Raw genomic sequence first — 22,095 nt, 5'->3', positions numbered from 1 at the left:
TCAGTACTTTGATTTTACGAAAATGGAGTATGAAGGCAGGTTTCTCGAAATTCTGTGAAAGTACAATAGCCGTGAGTTGGGTTAATGACAGTACTCAGAAATGTTAAGGACTCAGAAGTTCCACAAATTAGTTATTTTATCAAAATGAATTTGGATTGACAATTGTACAATGTACATAAATGTAGACATTTAATGTACAAATACAATTTAACAGGGCATTGCTTTAAGTAAAATGTATGTATCAAAATTGTTCAGTGCTTTCTACAATGATTATTAAATATTGGTTTGTAATGGTTTGCATCAAACTAATACAAGTGTAGAGAAAAGATAAGTTATAAAATCACCTTTACCTGTTATACTGATGTCACAAATGAAGAGTCGGTATTCACGTCCTCCATCCAACCAAATTTTCAACACGATAAAACGCCCTTGATCCATGCATTTTCTTTTCACAACATAAGATCTTCTGTGTGCAACGTCCACGTATTCTGAACCACACAGAGATCTATCCTTCACAGAAGTTGAATTACTTACATAAATTGATAATCGTATTATATACATGTCGTCGGGATACCATGAATCTAAAAAATCTAAAAAAAAAAAAAAAAAGATAATGAAGTAAGTCTTTTCACACCAATTCTTTAACCGTGTACAACAATAAATTGTTTACAGATTTTCCGTTCGTCCGATCATACAAGGAGCACACAGCGTGTGCAACCATTGGATCGAAGAAGGATATGGAGATAACGAACAGTAGGCAATCTTAAAGTCCATAAAACAATACAAAATAAGAGCAATGCAAACAGGGACCCCGAAACATCAGAGGTGGGATCAGGTGCCATGCAGAAGTGAGCATCCCCTGCCGACCGGTCACACCCGCTGTGTGCTCCTTGTCATACTGGTATAACATGTGCTCATTGTCATACTGGTATAACATGTCTTACTTTCTATATGGCACCTGATTAGTTTTTTCTCTTCTCCTTTATTGCATAGTTCCAAAAACTATCCAGTTTGATAACTTGTACTGTTCAACATTTCTGTATTTCTTGTAAGCATCACAAATGGCATTCTTCGGCGTTGCTTCTTTTGTGATTTGGTGATTTTCACAATAAAATTATCTCTCTTTGATTTCATACCCATTGAAGGAAAGAATTTTAGCTCTACATTTCATTCTACATATAAAATATTTAATTCAAAGAATTTTGTAACTTGAATGACTTTCTTAGCTTCGGTACATATCATAATTTTGCGTGTACAAAATAATAAATGCACCTGGGAACCTACACTGTGCGATGGGTTAGTTTGCATTGTTCACAGAACATGGAAAACATTCAATATAAAAATTAAAAGAACTTGTTACCAAGAGAGACAGCAACTTCGTAGAAACTCTGCACAATTGTGAAGTCAAAACACAATATCGATCTGTAGAATCGTTCAGTGTCTAGACATGTAGAAGGATTCCCATCTATGATATTCTCCGCTCCATAGACCGGTCGTCCCAGTTCAGTAATAACAAGCATTTTGCTATTTTCTAATAGATTATCTGCAAGAAAGATTTCTGAAGCTACTACTTTTGTCCACCACTTTCGCAAAAGTGGGGGGATAAAAAATCTTATTCGCTGTCTGTCTGTCTGTCTGTCACAAAAACTCATAATTTGAATGAGAACAGATTATAAAACTTTTATGTTTAACATGTACATAACCTATAACAAAACCTTTCCAAATTTGATAAAATTTTTGACCTTACTTTTCAACAATTTTACATTGCTTTAAATTGGCCATGCCTTTTGAAAGAAAAGATATAAGCCATTCATATTACACATGTATATTACTTGTCACTATTGGTATCATTTGAAGACAACATTATTATTCTAACAAAAAATTAGTAAATATTTCTTTAAGTAAAATATGTTGTACGTATCAATTAAATCTGTCAACATTTATTTTTTTTTTTTTGTGTGTGTGAGAGAGATAGTTTTGCGGGTTGCATCTGTATTCGAAGAAAATGAAATCAAAAGTTAAAGCTGTCCTCATTTGCTGACATTTTTATGTCATTAGCTATTTTATGCTGAATCTGATTCCATTCCATTCTTTCTCGTTTCTCTTTTCTCATTTCATGTTTTACCCAGTCTATAATTATTCGAGCCTGAAATAAATGTCCATATCTTTGGAAAATTAAAGTACAAAAATCTATGAAATGATTTAAGAGTCCTAAAATTTCATTCATAGGTCATCCGTTGACGGGTTCAGCATATTGCCCAAATTTCCTTTGGAAAACGCAATCTGCAAGTTGTCAATCGCCACCAAAAGAAAATCACAGAAGTTGAATATTGTACAAATATGCGATAAGAAAATAATAAAAAATATGGCAGTTCTCTTCAATTTTTAATTTTTTTAATACAATTAAATACATTGACCAAAATTAAATTTTTAAAGATATAAATCAGCAATTTTAAATTGTTCTGAATTTCTTTTTTGACAAAAAATATTATTAAAAACTTATATTTATTCCTTTTACGAAACATTTCCTTCTCAACAAAGAAATAATGTGTAGTAGAGCTTATACTACACAAGAGCGAAAGAGCAATTGCAGTCATATCAGGAGCAGTTGCTTCTATAGTGTTACGAATGCAGTTGAAGCCGGCAGGTTCATAGTGGGAGAGAGCAGTGGATATGCAAATATTATGAGATATATATTCGAGATATAATTATTGTAGATTGTGACGTCACAATGCCGCTGCACGCGCATTGATCTCCCAGTGAATTCGACTTCAAATCCACTTAATATGTTGTATAATGAACTATAAGTGTTTATATTAGATTATATTTGGTTGTCATTTTTGAGAGGAAATTCACTTTTCTAGTCATAAATAGTGAATTAGTGATTTTCTTTGGGGAGAAATTTACTCTGTAAAGTCTTGCTATCATCAGGATGGTTGGTTTGGTTTCGAAGGACTTTATTCGGTTATTACCAATATTTGCCCCCCAAAAATCAAACTCTGACGGAGAAATATTTAATTATGTTCTTAAACAGGGGGATACATGCTAAACTCAAAGCACTACATATTTTTATTTGCAATGACGTCATATGTTTGAAATGACGTCAGGAAAATGACGTTAATTTAAAATTTCCGTGATTTCTAAAGAAAATGTAAATATTACGTCAATATTTTGAATAAAAGTCACCGAGCGCAGGTATGCTCAGACTCAATATTTTATATAATGTGTAGAATGATAATATCAATCAAATATGCAAATATTGTTCCTGAGCAGACCTGCGCTCTATAAATTTTGTAGTTAAAATTGTAGAAAAATTTGTCCAATCTGTCCTCTTTCTAATCAATAATGCAAAATCCAACTATATTGTGACGCCATAAAAACAAAAAAATGTGAACAATCTACTTTGAAACTATAATATGTTTTGTTAATTTATATTTTTCATACAATTTATACAATTTAACACATTTTAAGAATTTTCCAAACTTTGACTATTGTGGGGGCAAAGATACTGAATATAGTTCTTTCTCTTTATATCAATGTCATTATTGAGAGGAAATTTACCCTAAAGATTTTTGCTATCAGTTTCAGAAATGGTCATAGACTGCGAAAATTACATGTATATATAATTGATATTTAACGGTAAAGAATATTCTAGTTCTAAAACATATATACATATTCAAATTTACTCCTGCCTTAACTATATATCTCATTTTCACTACCATATACTTACTATCCTTACCATGAGAGTCGCCCGTCTGTTGCAGATGTCGGAGCGTTTGATCTAGACTCACGTGGTAAGGAGTTGATTTTTATATCTGTGGGTTTTGATTACACGGCGGGACATAGAGACCGATAGTTCGAATGTAACTGCATCAACCGCTTGCACGAAGAAAGCACCGTCACTATTGAAAGTGCTGAGTACAGATTTACATATGCACCCCTTCACCGGGAAGGAGTGGTGTTCCAAAATGAGCGAAAAATGTTTTGATAGGACGTTATGAAACAAACAAACAAACAAACTTACCATAAGCCTTACTATTCGTTATTAGAAGAAGCCCGAGTAATGTACCAGACATAGATAGAAAAGATTCCATTTCAACAAGATGAACAGCTTACACTTCCTCAATTTTAACTTCTCTATCACGATTTGCTGCAACTTGTAAGAAATAAGAAGAAAATATGCCTGTAATTTTTGTAATCTTCTTTGTAAGCTTATTTCTTTTCGTGTTGCCATGAATGTGCTGTTTATGAAGAATACGTTTATAAGAACCAACTAATTTGATTCTTTATATAACAGCAGATGTCAATGTGTAATGGAATGGAATAAAATTTGCTTATACGGATGATTAATAATAAGTTATATTTATGGGAAAATTTCTTTTTAATCATTCCTGTTTCAAATTATATAAAAATGTATTAATGAAAACACATTGATAATTTTTACCAAAGCATTTTATTTAAATTTGTTAAGATTTGTGTAGCAGTGACAAATTACAATTAAATTCAATACAGGTATATGCATAGTAAAAACCAGAAAAATTATATAATAATGAAAACCGATGCAAATGCGTATCTTTCCAAAGCATAAAATAACACAATATCTGGAATTGTTATGCATCAAAGTTAATTGTATTTGCTCCACGACCATTAGTTAAAATTATATTTTTCAATCGTTCATAAAGGTACCCTGACATTGAAAATGATACGTAAAAGTAAAAGAATCATCTTACACTCACTCGATAAGACTTTTATATAAAGTTGCTCCTTTCGGCCTGGTTTTTTAAGCCCTAGGTTGGCTTTTCCAATTTTCACAAACCAAGATATCAAAATGTTGATACAGTATGTTTATTATGTTGCATTTCAACACATTTAAAACAACACAGAATATATATTACGAGACTCATTTTCTTATTTGATGTTAAAGCAAAAGGCAATAAAAATGAATGGGATTAACAAACAGGAAAATGTTCGATATGAATTAATTACCTTATTCATTGTGTGTGCATCGCTAAATAAATGTTTCTCATAGGTTTTTTGAATGAAGAAAAACTTCTCCTTTCTGATTGGTAAATTAAAAAGCATATAAAAGAAGAGAAAGAAACTGAGCAATAAAAGATTTTAGTTTACTTCCTTTTCAAATACATAATAAATACTTTGTCTAAAAGGTAGATTTTAATGTTGGATTCCCGCAGCAATACGTGTACACCATGCAATTTACAATACACTAGTACGAGGAGTTATTAAAAAGTCCGTGAACTGAGGCTCTAAAAATTAGTACTATGTAGTACTATGTAGTCTGTGCTTTTAAAATTTGTATGAAACATAAAACAACTAAAAATTTTAAAAAAAATTGAAAATTTTAGTTTGATAAGTTTATTATTTGCCAAATTATTATAAAATAAAAACGACATTACATGATCACCTGTTGAATCGCCGTTTAGTTTCATGACGTCCGACAACGTTATTGTTTTTCAATGTCCGCTTCTTCTATCTCATGCTCTTATTTTGATGAGATTCCCTGGAGGTAAGTAAGGACTTAAAACCGCCTTGTTTAAATGACTTTACAAGGCCAGGAACAGCGGTTTTCAATGAATATAATATAATATTCCGAACGGATTTATAAAGTGGGAGAGATCCTCGCTTGATTTTGCCAGTATATTTTGGGAGTTCAAAATCTACAACACATGATTAAATTCATTTTTTGACGTTATTGATTTTTCATACCTTGACTACAAATTGGAATGAACAGAACATCCCTTTTCTCTCTGATTCTATTTCACTTTAAAAAACAAGAACTCTGGATGAATAATAATTCTTTGTAGCCAGTCTAAACATTTCTTAGGTCTATATTAGTTTTTTTAAGGGCAGAACTTTATAGAATTTTGGAAAAGGAAACCCCTCTACCTTTTAACGCAATTTTCAGGGCCGTATTTGTTTGGACACTCCATGTAAAAATTTAGGATAAACTTTCATAGTACTTCCAGAATGAAGTAAAAATTTCATTTTTTATGCAACTAATTGTGTCCCAATACATACCTGAATTAACGGTTTTTTGGATGTCAAATGTTCCTATCAAATGATTTTTTTTTCTAAATTACACTTAGGTCGCAAAAACGTCCTGTTCGAGGTTGCGCCGCCTGGACATACTTACAAAAACATTACTAATTTATCAAATAATAAGATTTATAATTTATGTTTTTTTGTTTAGATAGGAAGGATGACACTAACTAAATATTTCAAAATTCATTGATGTACCTAAAGCGGTTTTAATTTGATGGCGCTAGTCCACGAACTTTTTGATTACCCCTCGTACACATGCATGAACACAAAGTAATACATATGTAATACATCAAAAAAGAAATTGATTAGCATGTAATTTAACAATCTTTTATTTTTTATGTGTCCTTTCATTTTAAGTCAGTCGCCCGTGTGGTGCAGTTTTAGACTTATTCGCAGTACTGTGCGAGTCTGATTAAAAAAAAAAAAAATTCTAGACTTTTCTAGTACATTTATTTTTATGTACTTTTAAAAAATATATATTTAGTGCTAGAATATTTTTTCAAAGTCTTACGAAATAATTCAGCAATAAATTCACGCATCTGATATGTACTACATATGAATGCATACGTACAAGAAACAAAAACGATCTAATATGAACAATTTGAAAGAACACGGTTAAAATTAAAATTGAAAGTAAAGGCATCCACGTAATTAATTTATGAACCTAATTTCATGTCTAATATAATTATTATTTCGAAACGTAATGTACACATTAAAGATGTTTTCCCCCTTTTTTAGGGCTGGACACGAGCATGTTGATATACATGTATATGTTAGGGTATCTTATTAGTTTAAACGACTGTATATTGATAAATTACGAATATTTATGGAAAAGTACAACAAATTTGTCAAATGGAAGATGATTTAATCAGCTAAAATGACGAAAATGAGAAAATTTTTTCTCAATTCCGAAATTGGGAACTGTGATACACCGTATTACACGGCCACGGAAACGCTGATTACCAAGAGGCCGACGTGATTCTAGGTCCACGCATATGCGTGGACTTTTGTTTCAAGGGCCCATATTTTGGGGTGAACTTGTGGCCTGTACTGAACGTACGTTCATTATTATCTCATAGGTCAGACTATATATCTAATACATACAACTTTGTATCTCGACTTATTTTTTTTGATTAGCAGCTATACTCTTCCGTAAAGTTTACAAATGAAACCTCAAAATTTAAAATTTTGCAGAATAGACAATTGAGTATGACCCTTCGTATACTGGAAAATGGCAGATCCTATGATTTGCTGTGCTTGCTTTTTTCTTTCTGAAAGGTGTTTTCCTAAGTTTGGGAAATGAAACAAGTCAAAGATTGAAAGATCTGGCGAATATTGTTGAAGTGATAAAACATAAACTTTCTGTTTACCCCAAAACTCCTTAAAATTTCATGGCCTGTGGGTTTGGACGCTGTCAGGAAGACATTTAATGTAGTGAATTCCTCATTCTGTTTCCTTCTTCTCATAAACCTTTCAATTTTTTGGCAAATATTTTGCTTACTAGACTCCTCCAGAAATTGAACTACCTCCCTATATATGTATTTGAACAACAAGACCGCTAATACGAGGGGTTATCAAAAAGTTCGTGGACTAGCACCATAAAATTAAAACCGCTCAAGGTACATCAATGAATTCTAAAATATCTAATTAGAATCATCTTTTCTATCCAAAGAATAAACCACAAATCATGAATTTTATTTTTTAATAAATTAGTAATGTTTTTGTAAGCAATGGTATGTCCAAGCGGCGCAACCTCGAAAACGACGTTTTTTCGACTTATGTGTAACTGAGAAAACCTCATTTGACATGATTATTTGACATCCAAAAATCCTGTTAATTCAGGTATGTGTCGAGACACAATTTTTCTATAAAATATGAAATTTTCACTTTAATCTGGAAGTTCTATGAAATTTTATCGTAAATTTTACATGGAATGTCCAAACAAATGAGGCCTTGAAAATGACGTCAAAAAGGGGGGAAGGGTTTCTGTTTCCAACATTATATAAAGTTTTGCCCCTGAAAAAAATAGTATAGACCTAAAATATGTTGAAACTGGCTACAGAGAAATAATATGCATCCAGAGTACTTGTCTTTCAATGTCAAAATAGATTCAGAGAGTAAAGGGATACACAGTTAATGTCGATTTGCAGTCAAGGTGTGAAAAATCAATCCCGTCAAAAATGACGTTGATCATGTGTTGTAGATATTGAACTCCCAAAAGCAAAATATGCCGGCACAATCAAGCGCGGATCTCTCCCAATGTATTAATCCATCTGGAATATTATATTCAGTGAAGGCCACTGTTAATGACATTGTAAAGTCATAAAACAAGGCGGGTTTAAGTCCTTAATCAGCTCCAGGGAATCTCCTCAAAAAAGTTTATGAGGTAGAAGAAGAGGACATTGAAAAAACAATGACGTTATCGGACGTCATGAAAATAAACGACGACAGCGCCGGGTGATCATATAATGTCGTTTTCATTTTATAATAATTTGGCAAATGAACGTATCAGGCTGAAATTTTCAACATTTCTCTATTTTGTGTTGTTTTATGATCCATATAAATTTTGATAGCACAGACTACATAGTACTAATTTTATAGCCTCAGTCCACGAACTTTTTGATAACCCCTCGTATTTAAGAAAATAGCGTATAAAACTGTTTTTGTGTTCTTGCAAATTTTTGCTCTTCGTAGGCCTTTGTAGTTTTGTCAAGGACTTCTTATTCTAAATTTGTTTTGAGGGTTCAACGAAAAATGGATTCAAATTTCATGATCTGTTTGAATTTCATAAAAACGTGGATAAGAACAATTTTTGGTTTTTTAAAAATAATTGTTTAGATTTTCTGCACGCTCTCGTTTTCACTCATATTTTTAAATATATGGTGACATTTGAGTATTAAACTTTTTTACAATTAAATGTTTCTTTAAAACAGTGTGAACTACCCCCGATATGATGTCTATCAAATTTGCTATGTAAGTTAAAGTCAATAAAACATAATCTGTGATAATTTGTTGAATTAACGCTAATATACATTGGTTGTTGAATGTCCTTGTTGACAAGGAGGATACCCATTTTTGATGACCATTATATAATTTTTGTTAATTGAAATCCACCTGTTAATGTGTGTATGAAACAGACATAAGTTGCTGTCAATTTCACATATTTCAGTTAATATATTGTTGTGAAATTAAGAAGGTTTACAGCAGCTTTAATGACGCGTTCAATTTTACTCTAATTTACTGATTCTTGACCATTCATTTTTAACGCAGTGTCTCGAGTAGCCCTTGTTTTCCAGCTTCTCACAATGAAACTACACTGTATTTAATGAAAAGTGGTCACATAAACTGTTATCTATTCATTACAGATTCAATCCTGAGAAGAAGTCAAGCTTAATGTCATATTATTTCTATGTTGTTTGTCATGGAGCTGATGACATTATTTATTGAACGCCCCTCGTACTTTGCTGCCTTTTAACGGAAAATGCCAGCAAGGGGTTACTGGTGGTACTGAAAAAGAGGGTGACAAGCACGGACACAGACAAACAAAGAAAGCTTTAATAGCAGACAACTTACATATAATCTGCATTAAAAACTTAAAATTATTTATTTTTTTTAGTTTTTGAGAGGATTTTAGTCAGAAACTATCCTCAGCCACCTTTAATTTTCAAAGTTTGTCTTGCATGTAACAAAACTTTATCCTTCACATGGAAATATAAATATTAATTCTGAAAACAATACAAGTTCAGAAGAGAGGAAAACACAATCTCTGAAACATCCTAAATAAGATCAGGTGCTTGAAACGAGTAAGCATCCCCTGTCGACATTTGCTTGAGCCTATGTCAAGATGATTGCATACCTTTAACCAGTAAAATTTTTAGATCTGTGGTTGCACCCCATAGACAAGGCTGAATGAAAGTCCTTATTATTTTCTTGAACTGTTTCCATAATATATCTAAATCGCCGACGACTTCTTGCACATGAAAAGTTCGTTTCCGGCAACGACATTGCTGGTGGTTTAGTACGTCTTGGTAGAGAAGCAGACAAGCTTAAAAGATACTTCGGGTTCAAATCAGCATACCAACGATCATTTTCAGGCTGTTCTTTTACTGATGGCTGTTAATGCAATAAAACATTTATCATTACTTGAATAAAGAAGGTCAAGGACTGATTTTATTGTTTAAATATACAGTGGCTTCCAGCAAATTTTATAAATAAATTTTAGAAATGGATGTCATAGTCAGAAACAAACAGAATTAAGACAATTTTAACCAGAAACGTGGATAATTTACGAGTTTTCCAAAATACATGTTTGCAAAACATTTTATGTCACTTTTAATATCAGTATAATTGCATTTAGTAAATATTTTCTATGAAAAAAGTATGTGTAATATCTGTATACATAAAATAGAGCTACTGCATACTCCAATCGAGATTGTCATATGGTCATTCTTATAAAAACTAGATACTGTGAAATTATAAAGTTTCATGGTGCAATTGATGGGTAACATTCATCAACGAATTTACATTATCAACGAATTTATATGATAAATTTTAAAAATGATCAGACACTTGTAAGTACAAGTCTAAACTAAAAATACATTCAATGAAAATAAATTTATTCGTCTGCGCACATGTCTCTAGTTATAGTTGTGCTCCCTACCTCTTGGGCTTATGATTTGAACAAACTTGAATTTACACTACCTGAAAATGTTTGTCTATAAGTTTCATCCTTCCTGGCACAATGGTTCTTGAGATCTTTATAGAATTTCCCTATATATTTCTATGTACAACTCTGATTGGTCATTGTGGTCCCGCCCTTACCCCGGGGATCATGATCTGAACAAACTTGATCTACACTACCTAAGGATGCTTCTCTATTAGTTTCATTCTTCCTGGCACAGTAGTTCTGGAGAAGATTTTTAAAACATACAACCAAATTCATTTTTTTCATTATTCTTAATTATCTCGACTCCCCCTTGAATAATATAAGGATGTGGCCATTCAATTGAACAAACTTGAAATCCCAAGGATGCTTTGTGCCAAGTTTGGTTGAAACTGGTCCAGCGGTCCTTGAGAAGAAGTCGAAAATGTGAAATGTTAATGACGACAAGAAGGTCGACGACGACAGACTACGGACACATTTTTATCAGAAAAGCTTCGGCTCAGGAGAGCTAAAAAGGTCTCTATTCTGCATAAGAGACTAGTACTTACTGGGGGTTTCGTAGGAGGCATTGTTTCCGTCAGTGATGGTTTCCGTGTTGCTGAGGATGGAATATTAACGGCATGTATACGGTGGTTGTCTTCCATCTCTTTCATGTTAGTTATAAGGTTTTCATCTATTCGCCTTTCACAAGTTTTGCACGAAAAATGATCCTCGTTGGCTTTACATTTTGTAAGATAGTGTTTCAACTTCGATGATCTGTGAAAACAAAATCAATCTTTTCGTTGAAAAAATCCAGTGCTGGTGTACTTCTTGTAATATTCAAAGATATTGGCACAGATGAATAAATTAAACACCAAATTAATCTAAAAGCAATTAGATAAATAGAACGTGAGAAAAAACATATCTAAAAATATACTTGTTTTCTTGTGTCTTGCACCCATTAATAGATAATAAATGTTTTACAAATATCAATACTTGAAAATAATACTTGTCTATAGCTACAGATTTTGTATTTTCTTACTTCTTTATTTTGTCCCCACATTTATCACATACAGTGATTGGACACACTTCTTTGTGTGACGAAGAACTAAATAAATGAATGTTTTTGCCACAGTCATCGCATTTGATTGGTTTATATATACAGTTTTCCATATGATATTCGATACTTGAGTTTGAGCCTCTATGATCACAATATAGGCATTGACATTGCCCGCTTTCAATATTGAAAAATTTCTTTGGATAACTCTGGCGCTTATAATAACAATTCTCATAATGATGTTGAAGGTCCTTCTTAAGAACTTCTTTATTACAAAATTGGCACTCTGTGGTGTCCATCGGACAGTCATGTATTTTTTTGTCTTTTCGCAATTCTGCACCACATTTTTTACAAAATGGCGGAGGCCATTGGCATGTTTTGAGATGTACATAAAGTTCTTTCAGCGGAACCTCTGTCTTGCACCCATAACACTTATTCATGCAAGGAACTATTCTGTTTGGACACTCACTTTTGTGAAATGTCATGTTTTTGCGCTCAATTTGAATGTTGCAGCCTTGACAATTATCGATAGAAAATTGACATTCATCTAAATGTTTCTTCATATCATTTCTACTTGTTTTAAATAAACAGAAATTGTTCGGGCATTGAACCGGTACGTACAAACACTCTTTAAGGTGTTCTGTAAACTGCTCTCTATTTGCGAAGCTGCAGGAAAATTTACACGCGCCGTGTTTGCATGTTAACAAACAGTTTTCGAGAATTTCCAAAGGCACCACTTCCCCTTGTTCCTCAGAAAATGTTTTATTTTCCATCATCTCACCGGATGTTAGTTTGCTCTCTTTTGACATCGGAAATTTTTTGTCCAAATATATCAGCAATGAACAATTCTCAATTATATTTTAGGCAAAAACCTATAAAATATAAATATTTAAATATGTGTTATAAAAATATTAGCATAAACAATTCAGACTAGAATTTACTATTATGTGAAAACTTCCTCTCCTATTTAGATTTTAAAAAATTTGATTACGTACTACGTCAGCTTGCAATAAGTTTAACTCCTGTTCATTTAATGCGTTAGTGTAATATTTTTAGATTTTAATATCTAAAAAAATAAACTCTTCAATACCGATGGGAATACAAAATGAAATCATGCTATTTTTTGATTTTGTAGAAAATAAAGTTAACGAAAAATGATCAGTCCATTCAAAATTACAAATAATGTTAAACTTCAAAGGTTTCATAAAAGAATTCTAAATAAGACGCTAGAAAAAGACTTTCATTTGTTTAAAGAAAGAAAGGAAATGACAAACTGCTCCGTGTGTAATGCGGTAGAAGAGATGAGAATTTGAATACTTTCTTTAAAATATTGAAGTATATTGTGAGCAAATTAAGGAAAGGGTTGCAACTTTCATTCTCAATTTATGATTTTTTTCATTTCTGAGGAAAAATGTATTTATTCAAAATTTGTTGGCTATGTGGATGAAAAGTTTTTTTTTCTATAGGTACGAGGGCTGTGGAGACAATGTGAAAATTCTTTTTTAAATGAAAGTTTTTCATTGAAAATCTGCATATATGTTTGACGAATGCTAAGAATTAATAAAAGCAAAAAATTTTTTTCTAGATATTTTATTTCTTTTTAATAGTGGTATATTAATGTATATGTATCAATAGTAGGGGTACCCGGCGCAGTCACAAAATCCGATAATGAAAAAAATTACACCAACATTCCTGGTTGACCAATAGTAAGAGCGAAAATAATTTAATTTATGTATATAATTTTTTCAATCTGATTTTTACTTGCTCAAGGTTGCTAGAATTTCGATCAGAAATACGGAGATCATAAAAATATTAAGCGAGGTATAGAAATCTGAGACTGACGACAAAATGGATTTGACGTAAAGGTGGCGCAACGACCATACCTATATTCTTGTGTAGCGTTATGAAGAGGTTTTTCTAAACTAAACCACCTGATAAAACAATAACAATAAAAAAGACATGCTTTAAAGTTTATTTATTGGTATAATTTTTCCTTGCAAAATATTCATTAAGTGTAAATACAAGAGCTTCGGACGACCGTCAATTATAACGGACTAAATAACATTAATCGGTAATGTCACTTCTTATATTGTTTTTACACTGGGGTAGCAAAAGCACACTCTTTAAAATTTTATTTTTAAAGCATTGTTTAAGAAAAGATACATTATTTGAAATGTTATATGCCATAAAAGAAAAAGAAGAGTCACGGCTTCCCGATCGTTTCACATGCAAAAACATCTCTGGCTGACGTGTCGTTAATATGACGTAGCGAGGCTGCACCAGGTCTATGCATGTTCATATTTTCACCGTAACATGTCTTATCATCCTATAGATTACAAAAATTTTCCACATTTGTTTTATTTCTTCTTCATAAGATGTTAACGACTTTTAATTATCTCTGGCCTTTATGGAATAAAGTAAATGTATCAATTATTTCCGAACAGCCCTCGTACATGTACATGTATGTAACTTTCAGAATATTGTATCTTATGTTATCCAGTTAATACATGCATGCAATTTTTATCATGCAAACATGCACACATTTAATATTAATTTTTACTTTTATTTTCAAATACAATTCCAAATTAACATAATAAATATTGAATTTAATTTTTTAAGGTCCAAAGTCCTAAAAAATAACTACAATCAGAATTCGAATTCCTTAAGGTACTTCCAACTAATTTTAATAACTTTCATACTTTAATTTTGCTCGTAACTCAAGGTTTTCCATTCTCAATCCTTAATTGTCCATCACATACATACAATGTAATACTCCAATATTATTTTAAAACATTTTAGAGTAGAAAAGGCATTACCAAGAGAAAGTTTCAAAAAGGATCACTTCATTATAAATAGGGATTTGACCTATAGGACCGGGCTTGGTTTTTTTCTCTACAAACAGCTTGTCGATTTCCGTTCTGATTAATGGCATTAGGCTGAATACGTATAACAATTTGTTTTTCCTAAATCTTTTTTTTTCAGCGAGTAGAGGTATGAGGAACCCTTTCATTGATTTTCTGAGTTTGTTATCTCAAATAGTAATAATTGATATTTGTCTTAACTTCTCAATATGCAAAATGGTAATGTTTACTGCCTCTGAAATTCTATTCTTTATGTCTAGGCAATGTTATCTGTGAATGAAGTAAAACATTCCATTTACATGATTAATGTGTGCAAATAGTATAGGCCTAAATCAAATCCGAGGAGGACAGTTACTGATTTGTATGTAGCCAAAAGCAATGTTATTAAATTCTAAGGAATATATACAATTGACATTCATCACAGCTCAATGCTGCCAAGAGTACCTGTATTGAGTAACACAGAGTGAGTTATTCTTGTCCTCGGAGAAAGTGTGCTTATACTGAGGTTTGTTCCGCCTGACTGACAACTTTACATTGGATTTCTACGATTTGATATCTCTTTAGTGTTCCTTATATCAAGAATGGGCATGCATAAAGGATAATTATATAATTGAAGGAAAATACACAAGGCTATAAAAAATATTTTAAAAGTCTTCGAAAAGGCGAAAATTTTAAACTTTAAAAGTGTGGTACTAGGCGGATTCGATCCCCCGACTGTAAAATGTTAGTTTGTACGGTATAAAAGTCAGCATGTATTTCAACTGAGCTAGTCTGACTATAAAATTTATAGGTATAAATTTGAAGCAGATTATCAAAATCAGATTTCCTTATTTTTTGTAAGTTTTTTGTGAATTTCGACCCTAGGGCAGGGGTGCCCCTAAAAAAATCCTATCTTAAATTCATCATTACATTCAAACCTATCAAAATATCACAATTTTATATAGGGGCAGGCCTGCCCCGAAGGACTTCTAGGCCAAAATTCATGCAAAAATCAACGCTTTATCGGACAAAATGGTGTTTAGGCCAAGTTTGGAGGTTTATTGTAAAGTTATAACTAATAAATTTAAGGTATAAAACACAAATTTTAAAAATTTAGACATATATACGGTAAAAAACAACAAATAAAGATTAATTTTTCAATGTCACTTTTTCCGGGAAATTGTTCTCTCCTATAGGTCAATTCTTTTGTTAAAGCGAATACATCCTTTAATTAAGTATTTAGAATTTCATACTTTATAAAGATTGCACTGAGGTCAATTGAGCAAATTGTTTTATTGGGTGTAATGGTACAGTGGCATTTGAGTAAAACGCATTAAAGACTTCACATATCGCGGATGGTATATCTTGAGAGATAGAATTTTAAAAAAAGATTTTTCCTTAATTTAAAATCTTGGAAAACATTGACCCCCCTTGTTGAGACCCTGCTCTAGGGCCGGGTCATGATTGGAATAATCTTGAATCTACACCACCTGAGGATACATGTACGACATTTCTTAAATATTCCCATGTAAAACTTTATCCCCTTTTTGTACATGTAGCCCCTCTCAACCCGCAGGTGTTATGATATGAACAAAATTAAATCTAGAGTACGTTACGTAAAGATTTTACTTAAGTTTTTTTTGAATAGTGGTTCTTGAGAAGAAGAGTTTTAAAAGATACAACCACAATTTTACGAATTCTATTACTGTGGTTTCATCAATATTCGTTGAGCACCAATTTTCGTGGATTTCGTTGTTGAGCAGATCCACGAATTCAAATGTTCATTGAATTACGAAATATGACATACATTTGTATAGGCAAAGCTTTTGTCCACGAAATTACGTATCCTCGAAAATGTATGTTTTACAAAATCAACGAAAATTGATGCCAACGAAAATTGATGAAACCACAGCTATAAGGATGATTTGGTGCAAGTTTTGTTGAGAAGAGGCCGAAAAAGTGAAAGGTTTACAGACGAGAGACGGATGCTGGACACTTTTTGATTAGAAAAGCTCACTTGAGCCTTCAGATCAGATGAGCTTAGAAATTTATGGGTTTTTTTTCAGCACAAAGATGACTGTCCTCATTCGATGGCTTTTTATCTTTTTAGATTAGGTTATTACGAAAAATGCGTGTACCGGTTTGAAAATGCCAGATATCATTGCCCTTGAAATTGTTGAAATTGTTGATCAATAGATAAACGAATTATTCGCTTTTACCCATCGCTTAATAATATATTTAGTCAGTATTCATAGCTTGTCGAATGCACTTGGCTTATTTAGATTCTATTAAGACATGTATGCAACTTACATACAATCCTATTTGAGGTCACAATTTAGAGTTTTAAGTTAAAATTGCAGATGGTAGCTTTGCTGCCTCAGACTGATCTCGATAAGACGGTGACACCGTTAAACATATTGTAATAATCTAATAGTAAGTATAAGCAAATATTTCCGACATTCACTTTTAAAAAAATTGAAATGAAGGTACAGTAAAAAATATCACATGATTTTTACATGCACATCATCTACACATTAGAACTAAACAAATTGTAGAAGATAAACCACGTTATATATAAAACATTGCTGTTAAGCAAACGAGCAAAAAAAAAAAAAAAAAAAAAAAAAAGAAAAACAAAACAAGATAAACAAAACAAAACAAAATTGAAAGGATCCAATACATGTTCTTTTAAATGTTAAATAACGCTTTATAGTTTGTATCAAGAAAAATGACATACCCGGTATTTGAAAAGGTACTTTAAAGGCTACAAATAAGATTTAAATCTGAATGTTTTTTTATATCTCGCATGACCTAATAATTTAAGTGTTTGATAATTTAAACTGATTGTTTCTTAGCTGTAATCTGTTGTGTGGCTAAATAGAAGTGACCGTGAAATGCATCATTCTTTCTGCCTTTAACTCCAAATTTGCATGCATTTTTACCAATACATACAACAGTCATTTCTGTGTGAGACTTTTCAATATCATTTTATAATTTATTTAATTTAAAAAATGGATTCAGTATTACGTAAATTGATTCTTACATAATCCAAGGTATTGGTATACCATATACATGATATACACGTACATTTTTAATGTGCATGTACTATGTATCCAAATGTAGGAAAATATATATTTATCGCATGCGTGAAAATTGCTAAACGGTATCCTTTCATATCCAAGGCTGTGATGTCATTATACCATCGTCTATTTTTACTTCAAGTACCAATCCTAATTTTTCTGCCACAATTTCCTCTGATCTGTTTTTTGTCAGAAATGATACATGTATCAACAAATATTTGAAATGAAAAGAGCATTTATTACAAATGCCTTTGATTGATTGATTGATTGTATATTGTTTAACGTCCCTCTCGAGAATTTTTCACTCATATGGAGACGTCACCGTATGCCGGTGAAGGGCTTCAAATTTTGACCTTTACTCGGCACTCAGGGCCATTGAGCAGTGAGGGATCTTTATCGTGCCAACGCCTGCCGCTGACACGGGGCCTCGGTTTTTAAGGTCTCATCTGAAGGACCCGCAACTTTCACTTCAAAGTGCCGAGCGCATGGCGAAGGAACAGTTGCTACCTATTTTAACGACTAGGTCAGTCGCGGCCGAGATACGAACTCACGACCTCCCGATCACGGAGCGAGCGCTCTACCGACTGAGCTACCGTGAACGGTCAAATGCCTTTGAAATATACAGCAGTATTGTTTGATATTGAATATATGTTACACCTGTCACAATAAAAAAATTAAAAACAACCTTAAAAGTCACATTTTACTTACAATTCTTGGTCTTGATCTTAAAACTTCAGCTGAAGAAAGTAAGTATATCAAAAGAAATCCTTAGAACACAACGAAAAAGTCCAACGAAATATAATCAAAATGTTCTCCCTTCTAAAATTACAATAAACAATGAACACGTGATCCGAGATAAAGGATTTTGTAAGACGAGAATCTTAACTATAGGCATGACAGAATCCGGAATATAGAAAATTAAAATATGAACTCACGACCTTCGGAATCTGTCTCCTAGTAGTGCAGGAACAGCGCGCTAGACCACTCGGCTTTCTAGGAAAGTCTAAAAACTATTTAAATCAAGTCCAATATACCTACTTTGTAATTTGGTTATTGAATATCCAAAGAATTTTGCAAGGAAGTTTTGAGAGTGAAGATAAATGTCATTTGATAGTTGGAACTTAAGTGTCACATGCAAATGGGATTTATTATCAATAAAATGCAGTGTAACTCTTGTTCCATAAATAGCAGAGGGCTGATATTTGGACACATCTACAAAGGTAAAGGTCATATAAAGAGGTCATAGGTCAAATATTGTGACGTCATCTACTGATTCTTTTAGTTTTTTTAGCCATTGAAATTTTTTAATAGCCAAAATATCTGAAACCACTGGTTCAATTTTCTTTATTTTTACACATGTTATTCTAGGACCCATTTGAATTATTCTGTTGATTTTTGTACAAAATGAATCATACATTTTCTCTTAAGAAAACTTAAACTGTCTGATATTCACATGTGAATTTTCAATTCCGACGTCACGTTTGTTCTATTCTTACTTAATATTTTACTCAAATTTAACAGTATCAATTTGACTTCCTGATTTAAATTAAAGTAACAAAAAGGTTATCTTTATTAAATTATTTACAAATATTCAATAGATCAATTGATAATTCTAAAATAAGGCTCATTCTCAAGTCGAATGTCTGATTTCACAATCTTCTCACAGGGGTCTGATAAGCCATATATATTTCAGACTATGTGGACAAAACATGTGTGGTTGCTTTCTTTTCATATGATATATAAAGAGAGATTTTGTATCCAGGAACAAAATATCAATGTGTCAGAAAAATTGAAGTTGAGGAAAAATTTGTGTCCTACCTTAAGATAATTGTTCCGTGTTCTTCTAGGACGATAAATAAATACAGGTATTAAATTGTTTGTATAAAATAAAGAAAAATCAATAATAAAAACACTTTATCTTAAATGATATCACAAATGGAGAGTTTGGTATCTGTTAATCGAGTTAAGGTTCAACACGATAAAATGCCCTTGTTCCATGTATTTTCTTTTAACAACATAAGATTTGCTGTACTATGCAACGTCTACATACTAGTATTCTGAAAAAAATAGGGATCCATCCTCCACAAAACCTGATTTACTTATATAAATTAATAATCGTAAATTTTCGGGATATTTTAAATCCTTCAAAACATATTAATGATTTTATTTAATTAAAAATTACACATTCCCTCTTCAGCGTTGCCACATTATATTTCTTAAATATTACATTATAACATTTATAAGGATATCAAGCTTTAAACAAATACAGTGGTTGTCCCAGAAAAAATGCGAACTTTTAAAATATCCCGTAAATTAACCGACCAGTTTTTCTTTTAATTCATCGGTAGGGTACAATTTTGTTATTTTGACTGTTGAAATAATATTATATTTTTCATTAGAGATTGCACAATTGATATTGATATTAAGTTATTGGTGACCTTGGATCTAAGTGTGGACACCAAATCATATATCATTAAGTACTGTATTGAACGAGGTATACCTCCTGTTCATACGGGACGTTCATTATAAGATGTAAACAAAGAAATGACTCACGAAGGTTTCTCGGATATCGGTTTTTTTCGTCAAACAACAGGTTCAAGGATGACTCATCTAGTTATTTGATGTTAGAGGTAATTGGAAGACCCCCCAAAAATGATAAACTGAAAGGTCACGAGCTTCTGGTCATACGGTCATGATGTGAAATGGTAAATTGTACATATCTATTCAAAGAATTAATTTTGCGATCATTCGATAATAAGAGTATGTCCAAAATGGATACTTTGCTATTCAATTGTTGTGCCGAATTTCTGCAACAGTAAAATCATAAAAATTTGAAAGAAAAAAACCCAAAAAAATTTCTTAATAAATTTACAAAAGAAGTCAATTGCTTTTTAGCTCTCCTGAGCCGAAGGCTCAAGTGAGCTTTACTGATCAAAATGTGTCCGCTATCTGTCGTCGTTGTCGGCGAAGAATCCTTATGTAGAAGGGATTCAAGTTTGCTCAAGTCCCTATTCCAAGGGGATGTAATTATGAATTATTGAAAATTAATGGCATTTTTAAAAAAAAATCTTCTCAAAATCCACTGGGCCAGGAAAGATGACACTTATGTGGAAGCATCCTTAGGTGGAGGAGATTCAAGTTTGTTCAAACTTTTACCCTTCGGGATAGGGTTGGGCCATAATGTATGACCAAAGTTTTTCATAAGAATGTAAATGGAGAATCTTGAAAAAAAATTAACTGCATTAATGATATCATATAAATCATTATTATGTCCATGAAAGCTTATACAGCAAGAAATACATAACGACAAGTTTAAAATAGAAAAAAGAAAAGAAGGGGCCTCTGCATCTTATCCGTTCGTGAATCTAGTAAATATCCTGAAAATAATGTGTATCCGTCATAAAGGAGATTTTCATATTGATCGAGCTTTCAAAAAGTATTTATTCATATGTACAATATTAATACATCTAAGGCAGTGACTTGTTCATCAAATATTCTTTCTTTTGCAGCTTGCCTGAGGTAATGATTTAACTCAATTGTATTTTAAGAATTCAAGTATTCCACATTCAATATTAATTTTTGGATGTTTATGTTATGTTTGTGCATTGTTGTTTTCTTAAATGGAAATATAACAAGGGCAAATGAAGTTTCTTAGTGAATCATCTTGTTCTTAGGGACCAGGCAAAATTTATCACAGTGATAGGACCGGTACAAACAGGCATGGCACGATGGGTTTTTTTTTATCGAAAAAAAAAAAAAACATGAGACAGATACATTTTTAGCATAAAGTATCCATGGGGCTTAACTTAAGAAACACATTTTCTCATTGTGAAACTTTTGTTCTCCAAGAATTTGCAAAAAAAAAGTATAATCACCTTTTAAAGTCATAAATAGTGCAACATATAACTTAAAATTAATGTTGCATGCAAAATTTTAAAAAAAGTAACAAACTCAATCAGTTAATATACATGCACTGGGTTAAAGTTAGTGTTCACATTGTGCTTTTGGTTATTTGTGTTGCTATATTCTCACAACCATCAAGATGTATTCATGGGACAATAACCTTTTAAGGACAGATGATACAAACAATTAAAAAAAAAGATTTAATATCATGTCAAAAGTTTAGAAAAGTGGATGGTTCTTAGAAATTTTCTCCTAAGAACTGGAAAATGAAATATACTTGCGAAATATTAGTAATATTTCAAAGATAGACAAATCACATTCAGTAAAGGTTTACAGGTGAAAACAAATTTTAGAATATGTTACCTTGGTGCTAAAAGTGTAATATAAACTTTAGAAAAATATACCAAGCCAGGTGAATTTAAAGAGGAAGATCAAAATGACAAAAAATTAGCACTATCACATAGGTTGATTTTAATCATTTAGCTTTTCCTGATAAAATTCACCTGGCTTGGT

At 32.0% G+C, this 22,095-nt stretch overlaps 2 protein-coding genes across 7 annotated transcripts in view; both read right to left on the bottom strand.

Annotated features, from left to right (window-relative positions):
- Window positions 1-22,095, bottom strand: part of LOC134277369 (cell death abnormality protein 1-like) — a 72,948-nt gene that overhangs the window by 11,036 nt on the left and 39,817 nt on the right. For 2 of the 4 annotated variants that reach the window (XM_062759712.1, XM_062759714.1), the window contains exons 1-3: window positions 4,025-4,144; window positions 1,361-1,543; window positions 351-590 (exon numbers count right to left, since the gene is read on the bottom strand). The exons of the other annotated variants lie outside the window; for them this stretch is intronic. In XM_062759712.1, coding sequence (XP_062615696.1) covers window positions 351-590; window positions 1,361-1,543; window positions 4,025-4,094 — 493 coding nt within the window. In that variant the 5' untranslated portion in view covers window positions 4,095-4,144. Of the gene's footprint in view, window positions 1-350; window positions 591-1,360; window positions 1,544-4,024; window positions 4,145-22,095 lie in introns of those variants that run through there. 4 annotated transcript variants of the gene reach the window in all.
- Window positions 9,706-18,946, bottom strand: LOC134277357 (TNF receptor-associated factor family protein DDB_G0290965-like). Of its 3 annotated transcripts, none has more exons than XR_009994228.1 (3): window positions 18,718-18,946; window positions 11,272-11,479; window positions 9,706-10,173 (listed from the first exon to the last, which is right to left on the bottom strand). XR_009994228.1 is itself a non-coding variant. In XM_062759694.1 (3 exons), the coding sequence occupies exons 1-3, from the start codon at window positions 12,566-12,568 to the stop codon at window positions 9,919-9,921; spliced, it is 1,287 nt and encodes a 428-aa protein (XP_062615678.1). In that variant the 5' UTR covers window positions 12,569-12,625; the 3' UTR covers window positions 9,706-9,918. The 3 variants fall into 3 exon arrangements, 1 of the variants encoding a protein (XP_062615678.1); XR_009994227.1 differs by lacking the exon at window positions 18,718-18,946 and adding an exon at window positions 18,388-18,643; XM_062759694.1 differs by lacking the exon at window positions 18,718-18,946 and adding an exon at window positions 11,745-12,625.

Source organism: Saccostrea cucullata, unplaced genomic scaffold (genome assembly GCF_032062105.1).
Source record: "Saccostrea cucullata isolate Sc308-1 unplaced genomic scaffold, CSIRO_AGI_Scuc_v1 ctg697, whole genome shotgun sequence".
Classification (NCBI taxonomy): domain Eukaryota; kingdom Metazoa; phylum Mollusca; class Bivalvia; order Ostreida; family Ostreidae; genus Saccostrea; species Saccostrea cuccullata.
The sequence above is the reverse complement of the archived record's forward strand: the minus strand, read 5'-3'. Positions and strand labels throughout refer to the sequence as shown.

What these genes read in the sequence shown, in the direction of transcription:
- LOC134277357 (XM_062759694.1), bottom strand. Translation starts at nt 12,568, where the DNA reads ATGTCAAAAGAGAGCAAACTAACATCCGGTGAGATGATGGAAAATAAA. An exon ending in TGTGGGGACAAAATAAAGAA is followed by an intron (nt 11,480 to 11,744) that starts GTAAGAAAATAC and finishes TTGTTTTCACAG; the next exon opens with ATCATCGAAGTTGAAACACT. An exon ending in TGCCTCCTACGAAACCCCCA is followed by an intron (nt 10,174 to 11,271) that starts GTAAGTACTAGT and finishes TTGCATTAACAG; the next exon opens with CCATCAGTAAAAGAACAGCC.